The following is a 23,376-nucleotide window of genomic DNA, read 5'->3' as shown; positions in this document are numbered from 1 at the left end:
GTAGGTATTTTAAAAACCTTTTGACTCTAGTTTTTTTTTTTTTTTTTTAAATCATGTAAAACTTTTACAATGGAAACAAACTTTCACAAGACTTATTTGGAGTATGTAATGGAGCTATTAACTGTTACCATTATCTGCTGGTTTATAGAAATAGTATTGCAGGAGAAAAAAATTGAAGAAAACTGTTTTGTGAATGAGAAGTAAAAAATTAATACATTCTATATTCATTACAGGTAAAGACACAATTTGGTAGTGACTTATAATGCCCCTTAAACTTAGAAGCAAATAATCCATATTTCATCATTATCATTTGGTGTCACATTAATGCATTGAATACATATCTAAAATTTAATACAAAAATGCAAAATAATACCTGATAATGTGGCAAAATAATTTTGGCTAAACATTTGCAAAAGTAGAATTTATTATAGATTCAAAGACTTGGCTATTCTGTACCATTAGCAAATTGAAGGCTACACGGGGATTCTTTGGGATTATCTTTCTTCTCACATTGTTGACATAGCTGAGAATTACATTTCTGGAGAAACAACGGGCAAAGGGGAATTTACAATTGATCCTAATGGTAGAAAATATACAAGTAATTCACCTAGGAAAATCTTTATTTTCAGATGAAGGGTCCTTTTCCAACCAGCTTTCATAAAGAGACTTACTCTCAAAACCATCATCTGGGCTGGATATCTGGAAAGAAACATCAAATATTGGGAATTAGAGGCAGAAGCAACTAAATTTATGTCGATAATAAAACCATAGGTTATCAACTTCTAACTATATGGACATATATCATGTTCTTTATAGAAAAACAAGCAAATGACAAAAGAATACAACCAAATTCATGTTCATTTTTGTTGCCTGCCTATTGATAATTTTGCCATGTACGTGAGATAAAAATCTCTGGCTTATTTTGGTAAACTTTTTTAATAGAGTTGCAGATTTATAACAAATGTTATCACTTTAATTTTTAGCAGTTTAGATGTCCTTGAGTAAGTCACTGGGGGAAAACTTGGATACAAGATTTACGTAAGTAAGTTGCTTCTGTCCTAAAAGACCTTTAAAGAGAGGCCTCAGGGTGGCAGACGTGGCTGAAGCATCTAAGCCTGACAAGGGCAATGTAAATCCTGGTTTTGCAGAGCCCGAGGGGAAAGGAGGAACTGCTGTTGGAAAGTCCAATTGTATTCAAACCAAGTTGGAATCTGATGGGTTTTAAAAGCTCTGCATAACCTCACATTTCTCTTTGGGGATTTTAGGAGCTTCTATGAATACAAGAACCTTTTTTACTGCCCCCATTAAAGGTACGGCCATTAACTTACACTCTGCTCTCTCCAATCTTCGGCAGGGCCACAAGGTAGAGTGTGGACTGTGAAGGCTGAGGTCCCTGTTTTAGATCCTCATAAACACACGTATTGCCTGAATTTTGTGTTTGTAGCTCTGCTTTGTTCAGAAAAAGGCATACCCTCCTCACGCAGCTCTGAAAGCATCATAACCTATGGTGCGTTGCTTCCCCTCTTCAAACGCTAGTTTTCTCATCTGTGGAAATGGGGATAATGGTCCCCATCTTAACATAAACATCAATTCCTCTGATATTTTCTGTGGCCTTTATACAGAGTGGGTTGTTGCCTCATCATTGCACATGAGCCCGCAGCTTAAAGGCAGTCCTGGCTCTCCACGTCCTTCCTTTGCCCACCAGCATGTTGCAGCAGCAGGGACGTTCTACTCCTTTCCCGCCAACTGACTGGGTTCTACTCGACTCTGCTCCCGCCAACTTGCAATGGCTGAGAACCTGCTCCAATTCCTACATCCTGCTTAGACCGAATTCCCTGAAAAACCCTCTCCTTTTCTGGAATCACAATTTCAGTCTAGCACTACCCAGAACTGAGTCCTTCTAGCCTGTACCCCCTAGAGCATACTTTCTGTCTCTGCTGTCTTGTCACAAATGCTGACCCTTGGGTATTTTCAACACCTTGTCCCAGTTCTTAAATTGGGCAGCTGCCCAGTCTCTAAGCTCTGCCCTCTCTACCACTCCCATCCTGCACTCCTGCCACCAGCATGGTTTGCCTCTGCCAACACATTCTAGAGGTTGCTGAAATGGTAATAGTCTGTTCACAGAAGTCTTTTTCTACCAGGTTTTGGTATGGCCGTGGAGAAGCATCTGCCTGTGTACAAAGGGGCATAGACCTCAACTTCTCCCTATTGGCCCTGAAATTATTAACTATCCTTGATATCAAAGGCAGGAGCCATCTCTGGAGGACAGCACAAAGCATAAATGCATGTCCTGAGCAGGATTCTCTCAGAATTTTCCTTACAGCTTGCTTTAGATGTTTTAATGGGACATTCGAATAAAAGTATCAAGAACATAAGCTACCCAATATGTTGAGAGTTGGGACGGGAATGATGAGAGCACTCCCATTTGGGAAAACTGGTTTTTAAAGGCATTTAATGGGAAAAAGGAAAGGGTAATATTAAGGGAGAGTGGAAAATAGTACCTACAGAGAAGTGACACCTACTTCACATTGTAATCTAAGTGATAACATACTTTAAAGATTTGTATTTGGTAACTAAATTCTATAATGAACCATTTAAATGAAGTACACAAAAATTAGAGATATATGTCATTTTTAGAGTAGAGTGCAAAGTACTTTTTATCAATAATATTCACAAAATTCCTGTAAGAATTATTTCCATTTTGCTATTAGACTTGCTACAGCTTAATCTATTCACTACACTGATACTGAGTGGTCTTTCTAATGAACAAATATGATAATGTATAACCTTGTTAAAGATTCTCTGTGGCCCCTGGGTTGCTCAGCCCAGCCGGTTAAGCATCTGACTTTGGCTCAGGTCATGACCTCACAGTTCATGAATTCGAGCCCCACATCAGATAGGTGCTGACAGCTTAGAGCCTGGAGCCTGCTTTGGATTCTTTGTCTCCCTCTCTCTGCCCCACGTGCATGCACGTGTGCTCTCTCACTCGCTCTCTCAAAAATAAACATTTAATAATAAATAAGATAAAACAAATAAAAGGAAGAAATGATCTTCCAGGTCTCTTAAAAAAAAAAAAAAAAAAAGATTCTCTAATTTTCCCATCACCATATTTCTGACCTTGGCCTATTTGTCCTGCTCCATTTCTTACCATTTATCCACCAAAACCTTATACTTATGTCACCCTGAACCACCTACAGTTCAGGAAATATTTTCTTTCATGTCTCCACATCTTTTTTAGGTTACGGTGTTCTCTGCTGAGAATGCCTTCTCTCTTACTTTCACACCCTTCCATTTTACAACCCAAGAACTAATTATTCTGTAAACATCTTCTGATGCTTCCCCAACCACCCCAGAATTTCGGCTTCTCTATTCCATAATTCTTCTCCATTGTTTGTAGTATCCAATATTCTACTGACGTGTAATTCCTCACTTACAAGTGTGTATCCTCTCTAGATTGCGAAGTATTTGGATACAGTGACCATGTCCTTTTATCATTGATGCTGCTGGAATTCATTTTATAGGGTTTGAACCCAAGGCTTTCTCCATTCCAGCTCATTCTGTTGTATCGAAATTCCTCTGCCAAATGAAACTGTATACCCTCTACATGGCAACAGTGTATACAATAATAACTACTATTAGAAAGATTAGCAATGCTATTTTTATACATAGGTCATATAAATAGTGTATTAAAGATTTTTTTCTGACTTCTTACTTATACAAATCAGTTACCAGTTTAAAAATCAGTACCACTAATTAAGAAAACAAGTGTTATCCACTTATTTTCTATTCATCAGAAAACATTAAGACATCTATTTATATACCTCTTTTGTCAGTTTATACACCAATTGGTAAAGAAGGGGTGTACAGTCAACTCTCAGAGTATAATTGCCTGAAAAAATAAAATACAATGTATTTTAATACTTCCAGGTGAAATTCCAAGAGAAGTCTAATTCTAACTATTTCTAATTATAAACAATGTATAGTCTTGAAATCAAATAGCATCATTCTTAAGGTGGTATCTTTCGAGGGGGGCTTTGGCAAAGGAAGTGATAAGGCTATGCCATTCATATTTACTCCATCAATTCAACAGTGTATATCAAGACATTAGACCAGAGCATTTCAGTACCTCGGAAGTATGCTCTGACATTCATCTAGAAGTAATGCAAAGAAAGCCTAGAGACACAAGTGTCGTATGTCAGCTTCCAAGCAAAGTCTGTAGTATGTACTCACTTCAAATTGCTCCCATAAAGTATTTCTATGTGGAATATTCCGTAAAACATTCTTCTGAAATATTGTAGCCAAATTCTTTTAATATCTCCACAGGAAGAATATGGTTAATACTAGAGTTTTAAGTAGTAATTCAAGATAGGCAAATGGCAAACATACTAAAGAAATTACAATCAGTAGCTCAGATATGACTCATACTGATTCATTTGAATCATAATCATTTTCTCTGTGGTAAAGTGGAAAATGGAGGTACTATTGAGGAATTTCATAGGACGAGAATAATCTTAGTTTACAAGTTAGTTACAATTTGCAGACTGAAAAGATGATGCATTGTTTAATAATCTGAAGTAAGATTTACCTTCTATAGATGAATCAGAATTGATATAAGCAATGCTTCTCTCCTGGAGTGTTTTTGCATTCTCCTACAGTTGAAGCAAAGTTGTTATTTAATTCACAATATTTACAATTGTGGAAATAAATAAGCAAATCAATTTAGTATAAAGGTGGTCTACAGATACCTTTATGAATCCAGTATCTATGCCTTTGCCATAATTTATGAGAAAATGCAGATAACTGGTTGGTTGACAACATTAACACAAGTAAAAAGAAAAATATGTGTAGCTACTATTTATAGCAATAGCAAGGATTCTCAGAAAAAAAGTATTTTCACAGTGTGGTTCCTTGACTCCTTGCATTAGAATATGAAGGGGTGAGGCTCCCAGATTTTGGGCCCCACAGCAGATGTACTGATTAAAAATTTCTGAAGGGCCTGGAAATCTGTATTTTCTAAAAGGTATCCCTGGAAATCCTTACATACACTGAAGTTTGAGAGAGCTACTGAGACTGGAAACCCAAGTATAATTTTAAAAGTCAGAAATAGAGTCAATTTATCTATTTTTTTAAAGTATTTTATTTTAGAGTGCACGTGCACACAAGCAGGGGAGGCACAGAGACAGACAGGGAAAGAGAATCCCAAGCAGGCTCAGCACTATCAGCACACAGCCTGACACAGGCCTTGATCCCGTGACTCTGGGATCATGACCTGAGCCAAAAATCAAGAGTGGCATGCAACCAACTGAGCCACCCAGGTGCCCCTCCATTTATCTATTTTTAAAAGAGGAGACGCAAAGAAAAATAATTTTCAAAAGGAGGATAGAAAAAAAACTAGATGGAGAGAAGGAAAGCCATTAGGATAGTCTCTTCCTCTCACTATAACACACACACACACACACACACACACACACACACACACACACACTACTATCACACAGATGGGATATGCTGAGAGAGCCTTTTACTTCTAGCTTGCTACCTCATAAGAACACAGTATAATAGGACACAGTCCAAGATAGACGCATATAAATACCTTGAACTCAGTTCCCAGACACACCAAATCTACACCTACAAACAGAGCAACTCTTCCTAAAGAAGAACTGAGGGCTGACTGAACAACTTCTGCATGACAAAGAATAGAGGGACCACATAAAGAAGGGTAGGAAAGACAGACACACAGTAACATTGAGAACAACCACCTGATGTGGCAACCTAGAGTAGAGAGGGATATCACTGAGGGGCCGATGGACAGAGTCACCTACCCTGGGACACAGAAAAACAAAACAAACAGTAATTTAAAGGGAAACTAGAGAGCCCCTGGGTGGCTCAGTTGGTTGAGCGACTGACTTCGGCTCAGGTCATGATCTCACATATCGTGAGTTCGAGCCCCACGTCGGGCTCTGTGCTGACAGCTCAGAGCCTGGAGCCTACTTCGGATTCTGTGTCTCCCCCTCTCTCTACCCCTCCCCTGCTCACCCTCTGTGTCTCTCTGTCTCTCAAAAATAAGTGAATGTTTAAAAAAAATTTTTTTAATAAAATAAAATAAAGGGAAACTAGATTATTAAGTGAAGGAAATCCATTTACCAACCATAGAATGTCTGCCAAATGGGTGTAACTGCTAGAACTCTCTCCAGGGTCAGATTACTCAGTCCTCTAACCCACACCAGCTTCAGCTATCCCATCAAGGTGACCCAGGCACAAAGCACCATGTCCTATCTGGCCTCCTCCCATGCCATCTCCAGCCATCCCACCAAGGCAGCCCCAATGTAGAGCACCCCAAAAACCCTTGGCCTGAGTCTGCTTCATGTCAGCTGACCCTCCAAGGTGACCATAGTGCAAAGCACTCCAGGAACCATGGATTACACTTGTTCCAGCTGACCTGACAGGGTGCCTCTGTGTAGAGGGCCCCAGCCAATGCCCATCCAGCACCAACCAGCCAGCCAAAGCCACCAAGTACACAGTCTACACAGGAGACATTCTTCTGTAAGGCTCCTCCTTCAAGACTGGAAGAGGTACCCACTCCACATAATTCATAGAAACAAACAAAGTCAGACAAAGGAGACAGAGGAAGATGTTCTAAACAAAAGAACAAGACCTCAAAAAAAGAACTAAATGATGCCGGGAGCCGATCCATCCAGCCTTCCTGATGGCACAGCGTGGGTGGTTGGCAGAGGGCAACGCACAGCGACCCTTCGAATGGGAAGCTACCAGTATCCCTCCTGTTATTCATCATGGCCATCCCCATAGTCTAATTAGCATTGATGAATCAAAATAAACCCATGGGGGCAAACTCGGGGATATATAAACTCCTTCTGGGAAAAACCATGAGAATCCGAAGATGGATAATGAAACCTTATACCCAGCCGGTGCCACCCCTGCCTGCCTGTCCCCCACCTAAAGGAAGGATAGCCCCATATATTTCCCAGCCAAGGAGGGGGACAAATGGGTTTGAAATCCCCACCCGGCCAACAAAGAAATGTATCCATGGATACAAGTTACTCCAAACCCTAGACCCACTTGGCCCCCAGGAGGCATTCCAGATGATAACTCGACCTGGTGGGTTAAGGTACAGAATGGTTCATTAGCTCCTAGGTATACATTGTCTCTCTGGGAACGCATAAGGCGTGGGTTCCCAGGGCCCTCTTGGCTCCCTCCCGGCACCCAAGACCAAAGAGAATACTTTTGTTCCTTGTATTGCAAATGGTTCAAAGGAACAATTAAGAAGTCACATCCCTGTAAACGTTCCACTTGAGGTGTTGAGAGATAGATGACCTTTCATGAAAACAGCAAAGCAAATGCTTTATAGACAAATGTAGATTCATAATGAAAATAGTATGAAGAAATTAATAAGCAAAAGGGCAGGAGGGAATGTTACAAGAAAATAACTATGTTGTTCCTTACTGGGTGATTACACAAAGAAACATATTTAGAATTAGGTAATGCTGAAAAACATAGATGATGCACTCTACAAAGAAATTGCTAACACATAAAATGCCACGTTTGCCACAATAAAGCGACCAGTCTAACACGCTGCTATTGTCTGTGTCCATTTGTTATTTTCGCCGACGCCATTCATCCTTTGGGAACCCCTGGACCTGCTAGGGCTGGACCTCAGCAAAATGAAACAAAAATAAGCCATCTACCTGAGAAAGAGTTCAAAGTAATGGTCATAAAGATGCTCAACAGACTTGAAAGAAGGTTAGGTGAGTTCAGTGAGAACTTCAACGAGACAGAAAATATAAAAAAGAACCATCAGAACTGAAAAATACAATAACTAAAATGACAGCAGAATAGAGGCAGCAGAACAGATCAGTGAGCTGGAAAATAGGATTGTGGAAAGCAACCAAACTGAACAGCAAAAAGAAAAAAAAATTTTTTTAATTAGGACAGGTTAAGGTATCACTGCATTAAGCATAACAACTTCTGCATTACAGGGTTCCCAGAAGGAGAACAAAGAGAGAAGGAAGCAGAAAACTTATTTGAAGAAATAACAGCTGAAAACTTCCCTAACTGGGGGAAGGAAAGAGACATCCAGGAATACCAGGGATCCCCCAAATAAAATAAACCCAAGGAAGTCCACACCAAGAAACATAATAATTAAGATGTCAAAACATAAAGAGAGAATCTTAAAAGCACCAAGGGAAAAGCAAATACTTACATACAAAGGAAACTCAGTAAGGCTATGAGCTGATTTATCGGAGACTTTGCAGGCCAGATGTGAGGGGCATGATACATTCAAAGTGCTAAAAGTGGTAGAAAAAAACATAACCAAGAATACTCCATCCACCAAGTTTACCATTCAGAATTGAAGAGATAAAGAGTTTCCCAGATGAACAACAGCTAATGGAATTCATCATCACTAAACCTGCCTTCCAATAAACATTAAAGAGACTTCTTTAGAAAAGAAAAGGTCATACTAGAAAAAAATTTATGAAAGGAAAAATTTCTACTGGTAAAAGCAAACATATAGTAAAGGTAGTAAATGAGTCACTTATAAAGCTAGTATGAAGGTTAAAAAGACAATAATAGTAAAGTCAACTATATTTAGAATATTAGGTAGGCAGTATGAAAAATATGTAAAATATGACATCATATAAATAAAATGGGGGGAGGGGTCAAAAATTAGTGTTTTTGAATGTATTCATACCCAAGTAGCCATCAACTTATAGAGTACTAATACATAAGAGGTTATATATCAACTTTACCATAACCACAAACTCAAACCTAGAATACACAAAAATAAAAAGGAACCCAAGCATAATACTAAAGGAACACCATCAAATCACAAAGAAAGAGAGCAAGAGAAGAACAAAGGAACAGAAAAAAACTGAACAGAAAACAATTAACAAAATGGCAATGAGTATATATCTATTAATTAGTACCTTAATGTAAATGGACTAAATGCTCCAATCAAGAGAGAATGACGGAATAGATTAATAAGCAAAACCCATCTATATGCTGTCTAAAAGAGACTCACCTCAGATCAAAAGACACACAGAGACAAAGAGTGAAAGGATGGAAAAAGATATCCATGCAAGAGGAAGCAAAAAAAAAAAAAAAAAAAAAAAAAAAAGTTGGAGTAGTAATACTTTTATCAAACAAAATAGACTTTAAAACAAAGACTATAATAAGAGACAAAGAAGGCATCACATAATGAGATCAATCCAACAAGAAGATATAACAATGGTAAATATCTATGCACCTAACATATAAAGCAATATATAAAGCAAATGTTAACAGACATAAGAAGGTAGAAATCCATGGTAATAGTATAATAGTTGGGGATTTTAACACCCCACTTACATCAATAGATATATTATCCAGACAGAAAATCTATTATGAAACAGTGGTTTCAAATGAATCATTAGACTAGATGGATTTAACAGATAAATACAGAACATTCCACCCAAAAATAGAAGAATGCACCTTTCTTTACAACAGCACATGCAACATTTTCCAGATCATATGCTATATCACAAAACAAATCTCAATAAATTTAAGATTAAAATCCTATTAAGCATCTTTTCCAATGACAACGGTAAAAATTAGAAATCAATAACAAGAAGGGAACTGGTAAAAACACAAATATGTTGAGGTTAAAACAATATGCTATCAACAACGAATAAATCAATGAATGAATCAAAGAGGAAATAAAAAAATACCTGGAGACAAATGGAAATGGAAACAATGATTCAATTTTTCAGCACACAGCAAAAGCAGTTCTAAGAAGAAGGTTTTATAGCAATACATTATGGCCTACCTCAAGAAACAAGAAAAATCTCAATCTAACCTTACTAGAAAAAGAACAGGGGTGCCTGGGTGGCTCAGTTGGTTAAGGAGCCAACTTCAGCTCAGGCTTCATGGTCTCATGGCTTGTAAGTTTGAGCCCCGGGTCAGGCTCTGTGCTGACAGCTGAGAGCCTGGAGCCTGCTTTGGATTCTGTGTCTCCCTCTCTGTCCCTCCCCAGCTCACAACACTCTTTCTCTCAAAAATAAATTAACATTAAAAAAAATTTATTTTAAAGAAAAAGAACAAAACCCAAAAAGAACAAACAAAACCCAAAATTAGTAGAAAAAAAGAAGTAATAAAGATCAGAGCAGAAATAAAGGAAATAAAAACTTAAAAGAGAGAAAGTATCAGTGAAACTAAGAGCTGGTTCTTTGAAAATATAAACCAAATTGATTGACCATTAGCCAGACCCACGAAGAAAAAGAGGACTCAAAATCATGAACAAAACAGAAGTTAAAGCTAACACCATGGAAATACAAAATATTATAAAAGACTATAAAAATTAAATATCCAAAAACGGGACAAGCTAGAAGAAGCAGATAAAATTCTAGAAACATACAATCTTCTCAAACTCAATCAGAAGAAATCAAAAATCTGAGCAGATCAATTACTCGTAACAAAATTGAATCTGTAACAAAAACACTCCCAAAAAACACAAGGCCAGCCCAGTGGCTTCACATATATATTTTACCAAACACTTATGAAGAGCTAATATGTATCTTTCTCAAACTATTCCAAAAAAGAGAAGAGGAAGTAAAACGTCCCATTCTGTGACGCCAGCATTACCCTGATACCAAAACCATCTAAAAGACACTACAAAAAAATAAATACATAGAAATAAAGAAAATTGCAGGCCAATATCCCTGATGAACATAGATTCAGAAATTCTCAACAAATTATTAGCAAACCAAAAATGCAAGGATCATTTATGATGATCAAGTGGGATTTATTCCAGGGATGTAAGGGTTGTTCAATATTTGCAAATCAATGTGACACACATTAACAAAATGAAGAATAAAAAAATCACATCATCTTAATAGATGCAGAAAAACCATTTAACAAAATTCAAAATTCATGATAAAAATTCTCAGCAACTGGGTTTAGAAGGAAAATACTTCAACATAATAAAAGCCACAAACGACACACCTACAGCTAACCTCACACTCAATGGTGAAAAGTTGAAAGCTTTTCCTCTACAGATCAGGAACAAGACAAGGATGCTTACTCTTGCCAGTTTCTCCAACATAATATTGGAAGTCCTAGCTGTAGCAGTCAGACAAGGGAAAAAAAAAAAAAAAAGGCATCCAAATTGGTAAGGAAAAGGAAAACTGTCACTGCTTCTAGATGACGATACTATATACAGAAAACCCTAAAGACTCCACCAAAAAACTAATGGAACTAATAAATGATTAAGTTGCCAGATGTAAAATTAATACACAGAAATCTGTTGTTTCTATATGCCAATAACAAAGTAGCAGAAAGAGATTTTAAAGAAACAATCCCATTTACAACTACACCAAAAAGAAAATACCTAGGAATAAATTTATCCAAGGAGGTGAAAGATCTGTACTCTAAAAAGTAGAAAGTATTGGTGAAGGAAACCAAAGGTAACACAAACAAATGGAAAGATATACTATGCTGGTGGAATGGATTAATTAATATTTTTAAGTGTCCATAGTACCCAAAGCAATCTACAGATGCAATGCAATCCTTATCAAAATACCAGTAACTTAGCATTTTTCACAGAACTAGAATAATCCTAATATTTGTATGGAAGCACAACAGACTATAGATAAACAAGATAATCTTAAGAAAAGAGAACAAAACTAGAGATATCATAATCCCACATTTCAAACTACACTAAGAAACAATAGTAATCAAAACAGTATGGTACTGGCACAAAAATGGCACACATTGGGGTGCCTGGGTGGCTCAGATGGTTAGAGCATTTGGCTTGATTTCAGCTCAGGTCATGATCTCATCGTTCGTGAGTTCAAGCCCCACTTCGGGCTCTGTGCTGACAGTGCAGAGCCTGCTTGGGATTCTCTCTCTGTCCCTCTCTGCCTCTCTCCCATTCTCTCTCTCTCCCTCAAAATAAATTAATTCCCAAAATAAGTAAACAAAAAAAAAAAAAAAAAAAAAAACACCAAAACAGGACACATAGATCAATGGACCAGAATACAGAGCCAAAAATAAACCCACTTAATGGCAATTACTCTATGACAAAGGAGGCAAAATATGCAATAGGGAAAAGACAGTCTCTTCAATAAATGGTGTTGGGGAAACTGAGTAGCTACATGCAAAGGAATGAAACTAGACCATTTTCTTATACCATACACAAAAACAAACTCAAAGTTTATTAAAGACCTAAATGTAAGACCTGAAACTATAACACTCCTAAAAGAAAACATAAGCAGTAATCTCCTGGATATCAGCCTCAGTAATATCTTTCTGGATCTGTCTCCTTGGGCAAGAGATACAAAGGCAAAAACAAACAATTGAGACTACATCAAAATAGAAAGCTTTTGCACAGCAAAACAACAACAAAAAAACAAACAAATAAAAACATCAATAAAACAATAAGGCAACCTACTGAATGGGAGAAGATATTTACAAATTATGTACTAAGAAGGGATTAATATCCAAAACGTATAAAGAACCGATACAACACAACAACAACAACAAAAAACCTAATAAGCCAATAAAAAATGGGTGGAGGACCTCAATGGACATGTTTTCAAAGATGACCTACAGATGGCTAACAGACACATGAAAATATGCTCAACATTATTTATCAGGGAAATGCAAATGAAACCCACAAGAGATATCATCTCCTATCTGTCAGAATAGCTAGTATCAAAAAGATAAGAAATAACAAGTATCAGTGAGGACGTGGACAAAAGGGAACCCTTGTGCACTGGTGGTAGGAACAGAAATTGGAGCAGTCACTACAGGACAGCGTGGAAGTTCCTCAGAGAACTAAAAATAGAACTACCATATGATCCAGAAATTCCACTGGTGGGTACTTATCCAAAGAAAATAAAAACACAAATTAAAAAAGATATATGCACCCCTATATTTATTACATCATTACTTATAATAGCCAAGATATGGAAGCAATCTAAGAGTCCATCAAGGGATGAATGAAGAAGATGTGATGTGTCTCTCTCTACACACACACACACACACACACACACACACACACACACACTCACACGAGAATACTACTCAGTCATAAAAAAGAATGAAATTTTGCCATTTGTGACATTGTAGATGGACCTATAGATGGACCTAGGAGGTATTATGCTAACTGAATTAAGTCAGAGAAAGACAAATACCACATGATTTTACTTATGTGGTAAGTAAAACAAAGTAAAACAAAACAAACAAAAAACAAAGGCTAATAAATACAGAGAAAAAACTAGTAGTTGCAAGAAGGGAGGGGAGTGGGAAAATGGGAAAAATAGGTGAAGGGGATTAAGAGGTACACACTTCCAGTTATAAATAATAAACAAGTCATGAATGTAAAGTACAGCATAGTCAATATTATAATAACTTTGTACGGTGATAGATGGTAGTAACTGCACTTATTGTGGCAAGCACTGAATAATGTATAAAATTATCAATCCACAGTTTGTGTGCCCGAAACTAATACTGTATATCAACTATACTTAAATTTAAAAAGAAGAATAGGGGCACTTGGGTGGCTCAGCCAGTTGAGCATCTGACTCTTGGTTTTGCCTTAGGTCATGACCTCACGGTTCGTGAGTTCAAACCCCGCATTGGTCTCCATGCTGGCAGTGCAGAGCCTAGTTTGGGTTATGTTCTCATTCTTTCCCCTCTCTCTTTCCTTCTCTCTCTACTCTTCCCCTGCTCTTGAGTATGCATGCTCTCTCTCTCTCTCTCTCAAAATAAATAAACTTAAATTAAATAAATAGAATATATTATAATAAAAAATGTAAAGCTGTGAGTGGTTATGGCACAAGTGAGGACTATTTCCTCTCTCCCCTTGCCCATAATGGCCAAATAGTAGCTGTCTCTTCTATAGATAGTCAGAGTTTCCATTATAACATTTTGAGTAGAAATAAAGATTCCTTAACTATTTTTAAGAAAAGTATGCTGCTGAATATTATCATGAATTAACAGTGTTGAAATTGTCTTTTAACCCCGATTTATTTAGATTAATGTGAAGTACATGTTTTATTTTATATCTGAGATTTTTTTGATCTTTAAGTTGGTAAAATTAGAGAAACAGAGTCATGTATTTATATATACATGCATTCACAAGAATTTGCATTTCTTAAAGTAGAGGACATTTGATTCATCCAAATGAACAGTCTACTTCCAAAATGCATATTGATAATTACCAAAATGATAACAAAACTTTGCCATGTCAATTGAATATACGGATAAGAAAGCAGAGAAATAACTGTATGATTTCACCCCCATGTTTATTTCATTCACATTATTTCAAAATAAACAGGTAAGTAGTCAGGAGGAAAGTATTTTAAAACCAGACAATAACAAGAAATATATGACATGCTTTAAAACAATTCTATAAAATATCAACCCAAAGATAAATAGATGGTGCAGGTAAAGCAAGTATACAGTGTTCATGTCTTGACAAAAATGTGTGGCCTTACCTTGTACGTTAAAGAACTTACTCAATGTGGAGGCTAAGGGAAGATGAAAGAAGGGTGTCTAGGAGAGACACTTAAAGATAAAGCATCTGGGACCAGTGTGAAATGAAAATCAATCATACCTAAAGAAGAAATAAATATCTGAAATCAGAAAGGCAATTTACTAAAATAATTCCATTTACAAAATTTCTTAAATTAGTCTTTCTCCAAACTAAAACCATTTTTAGCTAATGGAATCTATCTGTGATCACCCTGAAATACATGTATTTGTTTCCCTGTTGATCAAGAACAAGAACCTCCGGCCATATTTACCTCAGCCCATTCTGTGGATCCCAGTAGCCCAAATTCTTCTGCATCCCAGCTGGCAAAAATGATTGTTCTTCTAGGTCTCCAGCCTGCAATCATTGTTAACATACATTAATTAGGCACATGTGCCTAAAAATAGAGGAAAATTAAGTGAGTCATGTTTTGTCATCACCTACCAAAGAAACATCATTTACCTCTATCCATCAGTTTTCCAAAACTCTGGACAATTTCTTGCAAAACAGCAGCTCCACTGGTTGGGTCAATAGCTCCAAACACCCAGGAGTCCCGATGACCTCCTAGAATAACATACCTGTCTGGAAAATAATGTGTTCAAAAGAACTACAATTTTGAATACCTTACAAATACTTGTGACTTGTGTCTTTAAATTAAACTCCCTTTTGGTTGTGTTTCTTCTATAGAAAAAAAAAAATCAACACTTAGAAAGTACAGGTTTCTTTTAGCGTTGTGCAATTTTTTTTTTTCAAATGTAGTTGTCTCTAATCACTCAAGGGAAATAAAGAATTATTGACTAAAGGTTTTTATCTCTTACTCTTTTAATCTTTGTGAAAATGAAGTGTTTAAAAAATTCATACTCACCAGGTTCCACAGATCCTCTGATTGTTCCAATCACATTATAAATCCTTGTAATTTTATTGGTGTTATGAACATGCATTCTAACCTTCCTAGGATTACAAAGGGAATAAATTACTTCACATAGAGCATTATGTCTAACAGTTTTGTTCCAATGTTTTATTATGAAAAATCTCAAAATTACAGAAAACTCTAAGTCAATGAATTCCCATACATCCACAACCTAAATTCTATAATCATTAATATTGTTGATGTGTGCAATTTGCAAATGGTTAATGTATTTTACTCCTAAGTACTTAAGCATGCTTGAAGTCAGATTTTGAAAATAGAATGTCAATATTTTTTATTACTCCTCCAACAAAGCTATATTGTTAATAAAGTCCAAAATACTTATTCAAAATGTCTTGGGTATTCATTCTAAACTTTGTAAGTATACTGTATGAATTACAAAAATAAGACAGCCAATTATGTGTTAAAGAACAAATAAGCATTTTTTAAGTAGGTCTTTGTATTTACATTAATTCCTGCTGGTGAGTAACTTTCTTCAAGGTTATTGACCTTTCTTCAAGGTTATTCAGTCAGTACATTGTTAAATAGCTGGCTGAGAGCTGCCAAAAAGAAACATGGCAAATTTGGGAAGGAAATAGGAATTTGGGAAGCACCTGCTAAAATGCATAAGACAACTGTATGATGAAACTTTTCTAGCCCATCACTGTTGATTCTGATTTGGGCCAGCGTTTTAAATATCCGTTCATGAAATACAACTTCCCAAATTATAATTCAAAGCAAAATTCAATCAAGCTCAAATAGAAAAACAAACAAACAAAAAAGCAATTCACATTTTATGAACCCAAAATGATATGAGAAAATGCTGAGCCATTTTTTTCAGAAGTAAACAAAATAAATCTTTATCCATGGGGGGTGGGGTAGATAGAGGAATCTCAGCAGTTTCTAATTTATGTTTATTTATGAATGGAGGAATTAAGAGGTTGTCAAAACCTTTACATTGCTAACTGCAGATTCTGGTTTTTCCCCACCAGAAGTATATTGTGTTTCTGAATGCATATTCAGATAAAAAAAATATTTTTAAATGTTCATTTAAAATATGAAATAGATAAAAACTAATAGCAAAAAAGCAGAAACACTTTTAGCATGTATATCTAAAAACAGAAGCCCAAGGTTAGTAAGAAACCCCAAGCCATTGATACTATGTCATTAAATGAAGAAAATACGAATGTTACAAATGAGGAATGAGGAAAAAAAATCTATTTAAAAAAAAAAATTTTTTAATGTGTATTTATTTTTGAGAGAGACAGACACAGAATGCGAGTGGGCTAGGGGCAGAGAGGAGGGAGACAATGAATCCAAAGTAGGCTCCAGGCTCCGAGCTGTCAACACAGGGCCCAACTTGGGGCTCGAACCCACGAACTGTGAGAACATGACCTGAGCCGAAGTCGGACGCTCAACCGACTGAGCCACCCAGGCACCCCGGAAAAAAAAAATCTATTTTAATCAAAACCTGAAAATAGACTATCCACATATTTAATCCTTAAGTCTTCCTAGTTTTAATACCATTGACTCCAGAAGTTTCTAAAAGAATATCCATTTGTCCTATTATCACTTCAAATTCATAATGTTCCAAAAAAAAAAAAAAATGAACAATGTAAGCCCCACATGGGAGGGAATTTTGCCTGTTTTGTGCACTGCTGAATAGTACCTAGGTTATAGTAAATGCTCAATAAATATTTGTGAAGTGAATGAATAAACTCCTTTAAGGAAAAAGCAAGAAAGGCCTTAGCTCATCCATCAGTTACCTCTGCCTATCAGTGTCTTTGATTAGAAGATTTCACAACTCTGTAGAGAATAAGGTTAATTTGTAGAAACAACATATCGACTGAAACACTCAATCTGTCTAGTGAATATTTAGTTCATTCCTTCAGAGTGGAAGAAACAAGTTTTTCTGCTATTGAGTACTGTACTTTCATTTCAGCATTCTGTTTTTGTATCATTGAATTTTCCTTTGAACCATCTTAAACTCTTTTGCGGCTTCCTTATTAATAAATTCAATGAAATATTTGACACATGTTCATTTTATATCTGTAGGAGAATTATGGTTTTACTTAAAAAAAATCATCCTTTAGCATTTTTGGAAGTTCCATTTAGATGTGCAATAGATTCACCTCACAGAAGCAGGTGTGGGTAGCATAAACCCAGACATGTCTTCTTTTGGCTCTGAGGTAAATCAGAAGCAGTGACAGAATTTTAACTCTGCTGATGATCTGTATCTCCAACTTTTTAAAAATTATACTTGGGGCGCCTGGGTGGCTCGGTCGGTTAAGTGTCCGACTTCGGCTCAGGTCATGATCTCGCGGTCTGTGAGTTCGAGCCCCGCATCAGGCTCTGTGCTGACAGCTCAGAGCCTGGAGCCTGTTTCGGATTCTGTGTCTCCCTCTCTCTCTGCCCCTCCCCTGTTCACACTCTGTCTCTCTCTGTCTCAAAAATAAATAAACGTTAAAAAAAATTAAAAAAAAAATTATCTTTTTTTAAGTAAGCTCTATGCCCATCATGGGACCTGAACTCATGACCCGTGATCAAAAGTCTCATGCTCTACTGATTAAGCCAGCCAGGTGCCCCTCTAGCTTTTTTTATTATTAAGTTTTTTTTTTTTTTTTTAATTCCAGTATAGTTAACATATGGTGTTCTATTAGCTTCGGGCATACAATATACAGTGATTTAACAATTCTGTACATTACTTGGTGTTCATCATGATGAGTGTACTCTTTAACCCCATCACCTGTTTCATCCATTCTCCCCAAACTACCTCCCCTCTGATAACTATCAGTTTGTTCTCTATAGTTAAGTCTGTTCCTTGGTTTGTCTCTTTTTTGTGCATCTCTAACTATATACTCTTTTTCCTACTGATTTCGTGTTTTGGGTTTTTTTTGTACATGTTTTTTAAAAATGTATTTATTTAAATTCAAGTTACTTAATATACTGTATAGTATTCGTTTCAGGATTTCAGGAGTAGAACCCATTGATTCATCACTTGCATATAACACCCAGTGCTCATCCCAACAAGTGCCCTCCTTAATGCCCGTCATCCGTTTAGCCCATCCTCCCACCCATCTCCCCCTCCAGAAATGTGGTTTCATGTCTTGTCACTCAGTAATCTCTGTAAATGGATTAATAGATTGTCAAGGGCTCTTCTGGGTGAGAAATGACAGAGAATCTAGACGGCTTATCTGAGTGAAAAACGACGTTGAATATCTGTAAATAGATTGTCAAGAACTCTTCTGGGTGAAAAATGACAGAGATTTTTATTTGTGTATTTGTTCATTTTGAGCTCAAATCAATTAATAATTTTGTGCCCATGGTGAAGAACAGCTTTTTGATATCTAGACAAGGGGATTTGTATGCTTCTGATTTACTCTTGAACTACAATTATAGAACTGAAGCTGTAGGTTTTCTGTGTTCTCTGTGTCATCATGTTTCTGTTTCTAAATCAGAAAGGCCTTTGTTGGGGCACCTGGATAGCTTAGTTGGTTGAGTGTCTGACTTTTGATTTTGGCTCAGGTCTTGATCCTTAGTCATGGGATCAAGGCCTGCATCAGGCTCCATGCTGAGATTGGAGCCTGTTTGAGATTCTCTCTCTCTCCCTCTGCCCTTCTTCCCTGCTCACACTCAATAAACAAACAAACAGCCTTTATCTTTCATTGTGTGTGTTAGGTTTTCCTGCTGCTGTTAAGGTATTAATAAATTAGATAATAAACTCTCTTATATTAAAGTAACTCTGCTCTAAGTTATAAAGATAAATAAGCACTTACATAAAGTATTTCTAAAATTCCCATAAAATAAAATATTAATCTTCTAATACCTTAAAAGTTCTGGAGAAAAATTCTTACAAAAACTAAAAACCACTAAGAATCCTATGGTAACATGTTACCAAACAAGACTGATTTTATTAAAAAGAGCTATATGTTCTCTGATTTATCAGTGTTCTATCTCCTTTTCTTTTTCAGGCAAATCAAACTACTTCAAGTTGTAATCATGCCATGTTGTTTCACAACTCTACCCAAGATGATCTCTTTAAACTGCAATTTCCTGCCTGCCTTGATCCAGTGTTCAACTTAACCTTTCTGTATAACTTAAGCTCAATGAACAAATATTCTGTGATCACTCCTCTACAATAGTGCATGTGAGAATGATAATGCATTGAGCCTTACCATAGTTATGTGCTTACCCTACATAGTAGGTGAGCAATATGTTACCCTCCTTTGTCTCCCCTCTTGTACTCCTTCCCTTAAGGTAACTTTCAAAATGTTATACATTTGAAATACTGGGTTATCTGAAACATTGTTCTAAAACTTAAGGTGAAAAAGGAAGTTAAATGTTAAACACTAAACTCAAATTTAGTCATGTTTAAGACTTTATAAAACAAATGTTCTGATACCACTATAAGAATAATAATTCAGTACATCACTCTGTAAGTACTTCTTTTTTTCAATTTTTAAAAAATGTTTATTTATTGATTTTGAGAGAGGAAGAGACAGCATGAGCTAATGGGGAGGGGCAGAGAGAGAATCCCAAGCAGGCTCCACACCTAGCACAGAGCTCAAGGCGGGGCTCATTCTCTCAAACTGTGAGATCATGACCTGAGCCAAAACCCAGCGTTGGAGCCACCCAAGCACCCCTGTAAGTATCAATTGTTCACTATGAAAAATGAGAAAAAGACAAGCAAAAGCTACCTGGCAGAACAGTTACCTTGACATTTTTCCATTAAACATATAAAACTTTTCCAGTCTATTAAAGTAATATAAAATTACCTGAAGGAATCATGCCCTGCAAAGCCAGGCCCAATGTTGTAATCCACATTAAGACTTCCCTTCCAGCTGTCATCTGGTGGAGCAGTTCCTCCCATGTGACTGTCGAGAGAAAACGAAAATGACAGAAAGAAGGCTGATGTCACAGTTTCTTAGAAGAAATCATGAAGTCTGACAATGAGATATTTCATCATACATTTAACCAATATTTATTGAGCTAGGTACTGCTATCGTTCCCTCTCCTTGGGGAACTGACATTTTACCGAGAAAGCCATAATTGAGATAAAGTATTTAATATGTTGGTGATAAGACAGCTTAAGGAAAAAGATAGGGAGAGGAAATGAGAAGCATCGGCCTCTTTACTTTTGACTAGTGAAGACTTAAGATGAAGAAATACTGAAAATACTGACTTCAGCTCAGGTCATGATCTCATGATTTGTGAATTCGAGACCCACCACAGGCTCTGTGCTGACAGCCTGGAGCCTAGAGCCTGCTTCAGATTCTGTGTCTTTCTCTGCCCCTCCCCCACTTGTGCTCGAAAATAAACAAACATTAAAGATTTTTTTTTAAGAAATACTGAAAATAGGAAATTCATGACTGTGTTAAGGAGAATAAATTAATTTCTAGAGGCGCTGATTATCTAGTAGGTACTCATAAAGCAATCACTAATTGTATTGGTATAGACATCTTAAAAAAAAAAAGTCTGGATGTTTGTAAAAGAACATCAGTAACAGAATGCAAGAATAGCAAACATTAATTAAATATTTACTATATTCTAGATACTTCATGTACTTGATCTCATCTCCTCCTCCTAAAAAACTCTATCAGGGAGAAACAATTACTATCCTCATTTCACAGACAAGGAAACTGAATCAGAGAAAGATTAAGTAGCTGGTCCAAGTTCACAAATCTAATAAGTAGTGGACATTATAATATTTTTAAAATACAGGTCAGGTATAAACATCAAATTAATACCTAAGAAAATCCAACTACTTGAAAAATTTCCAATCAGTATTTTTTATCTTTGGACAGTTTTGCTCTTGAGACTTTCATTTGTAGCAAACTAATAGTTTCTTGCCATTTCCTGCTGTGCTCTGCTATTCCTACTTCAGGAGAATCTTGACACAAGACTTTTCTTTTTTTTAACTCATTTTCCTACTTTGTTTCCTGAATTTTTACTTAAAAACATTTTAGTGACATATAAGTGACACATAACATTGGTTTCAGGTGTACAACCAGACTTAACTTTCAACATAATTAGATTACATTGATTTTAGATGAGAAAATGGACATATTAGTACAAAATATCTTAATCTCCTATCCAATTAAAAACACATACCGTAATAATACTTCTGCATCGTTATACCCAATAGGATGTACAGGGATCTTGGGGATTCCCACTCCTTCTTTGACATCAAGTCTAAAAGTGTACTCTGCAGAAATCAATAAGGTAAATTGAAAACAATTGAAGAATCTGAGCCAAGGGTATAAAGAGATTTCTTTTATTACTATTGCAGATCTATTACATGTTTGAAGTTATATCAAAAACTGAAAGTTCCCCCCAAGCCAATGATTGTTTTGCCTAACATGGCCTATTTTATTCAACAGTAAGAAACTAAATCATTTATATTTTAATGTAAAATTAACCATTGGGATTAAAAATTTCCAAATTTGTTTTGACACTTCATGTATTTCTCTTGAATTTTAGAAGAATATTTTATTTCTTCAAGGATATCTTGAATCCTTCTTAAAGAAGCCTCATTTAACCAATTGCCTGGAAAATGTGTCCCAAATTCTCAAACTAGATATAACTAAAAAAAAATCAAAGGGAACTTATGAGATCTTGGGAATAATAAAGATCCTATTCAAATAGTAATACAATATTCTCTTTAAAGGAAGACTGAAAACTATTGTTAGACTTACAACCTCACTGGGACTTTGGCTTTCAGCCAAAATAGTTGTACAGCACTAAAACACCCATCTTAGAAACAAAGGAAGGTTTCAATCAAACGACATCAGATTCCACCTTGACAAACTAGAAAAGAAGAGCAAATGACGCAAAAATAAGCAGGGAAAGGACATAATAAAGATCAGAGCAGAAAAGTAAGAAATATGAAATAGAAAAATGGTAGCAATTATTAATAAAATCCTAAGCTGGTGCTTTGAGAATATCAATAAAGCTGATCAACCTTTAGCAAGACAGTTCAGGAAAAAAAGAAAAAAAAATTGCCACAATCAGGAATAAAGAACAGAATACTTGTACATGTATGTACACACACACACACACACACACACACACACAGAGACTGAGAAGATTATGAACAACTCTATTAAATTTAACAACTTAGATGAAATGGACAAAACCCTTAGGAGACAAACTACCAAAGCTCACTCAAGAATAAATGGACAACCTAACTAGCCACATATCTGTTTAAAAAATTGAATTTGTAGTTAAAAACATTCCTATAAAACAAAACTTCAGGCCCAGATATATTTGCTAGGGAATTCTACTGAATGTTTACAGGCAAAAATCAAACCCATTCTATATAAACTCCTATTTAAAAAAAGATGAAATAGTTCCCAACTCATCCCATGAGGCCAACATTACTCTGAAACCAAAATGAGATAGAAATACACAAGAAAATAAATCCATAGGCCAATACCCCTCATGAAAGATATTCTTAACAAAAGGATAATGCACTGTGTTCAAGTAGAGTTTATCCCAGGATGGCAGGGTTGGTTTAACATTCAAAAGTTTATGAGTATAACTTAACAAAATTAATAGAACTTATTATCATCTCAAGACTCGGTAAAAGCATTTGACAAAATCCATTGTACATTCCTAGGTAAATGTGCTAAGATAAAGGCTCTTAGCACATTAGAGGTAAACTTCCTGACAAACCTGACAACTTTTGTCAACCTGACAAAAAACATCTATAAAAAATACCTACAGCAATATCAGACTTAAGAAGGAAACACTAGATTTTTTTTCTCCTTGAGGCAGGAACAAAGGGAAAGGTATCTCCTCTAAACAACTTTCTTCAGCAGTGTAGGAGAGGTACTAGCCAGTATACTAAAAAGCAAAAGGCATCCATACTGGAAACAAAGAAATAAAACGTATTCTCAGAAAACATGATCATCTGTGTAAAGACTGATAGTATCTACAGAAA

At 36.1% G+C, this 23,376-nt stretch overlaps 1 protein-coding gene across 2 annotated transcripts in view; it reads right to left on the bottom strand.

The window, feature by feature from the left end:
* The window catches only part of NAALAD2 (N-acetylated alpha-linked acidic dipeptidase 2), a 67,842-nt gene that overhangs the window by 17,627 nt on the left and 26,839 nt on the right, over positions 1 to 23,376 (bottom strand). For both annotated transcript variants that reach the window (XM_049653309.1, XM_049653319.1), the window contains 8 exons: positions 21,546 to 21,639; positions 20,210 to 20,308; positions 15,393 to 15,478; positions 14,990 to 15,109; positions 14,802 to 14,884; positions 4,586 to 4,649; positions 3,822 to 3,889; positions 608 to 699 (listed from right to left, as the gene is read on the bottom strand). In XM_049653309.1, the coding sequence (XP_049509266.1) occupies positions 608 to 699; positions 3,822 to 3,889; positions 4,586 to 4,649; positions 14,802 to 14,884; positions 14,990 to 15,109; positions 15,393 to 15,478; positions 20,210 to 20,308; positions 21,546 to 21,639 (706 nt within the window). The remainder of the gene's footprint in view (positions 1 to 607; positions 700 to 3,821; positions 3,890 to 4,585; positions 4,650 to 14,801; positions 14,885 to 14,989; positions 15,110 to 15,392; positions 15,479 to 20,209; positions 20,309 to 21,545; positions 21,640 to 23,376) is intronic.

The sequence above is a fragment of the Panthera uncia genome, chromosome D1 (assembly GCF_023721935.1).
Source record: "Panthera uncia isolate 11264 chromosome D1, Puncia_PCG_1.0, whole genome shotgun sequence".
In the NCBI taxonomy this organism is placed as follows: domain Eukaryota; kingdom Metazoa; phylum Chordata; class Mammalia; order Carnivora; family Felidae; genus Panthera; species Panthera uncia.
The sequence above is the reverse complement of the archived record's forward strand: the minus strand, read 5'-3'. Positions and strand labels throughout refer to the sequence as shown.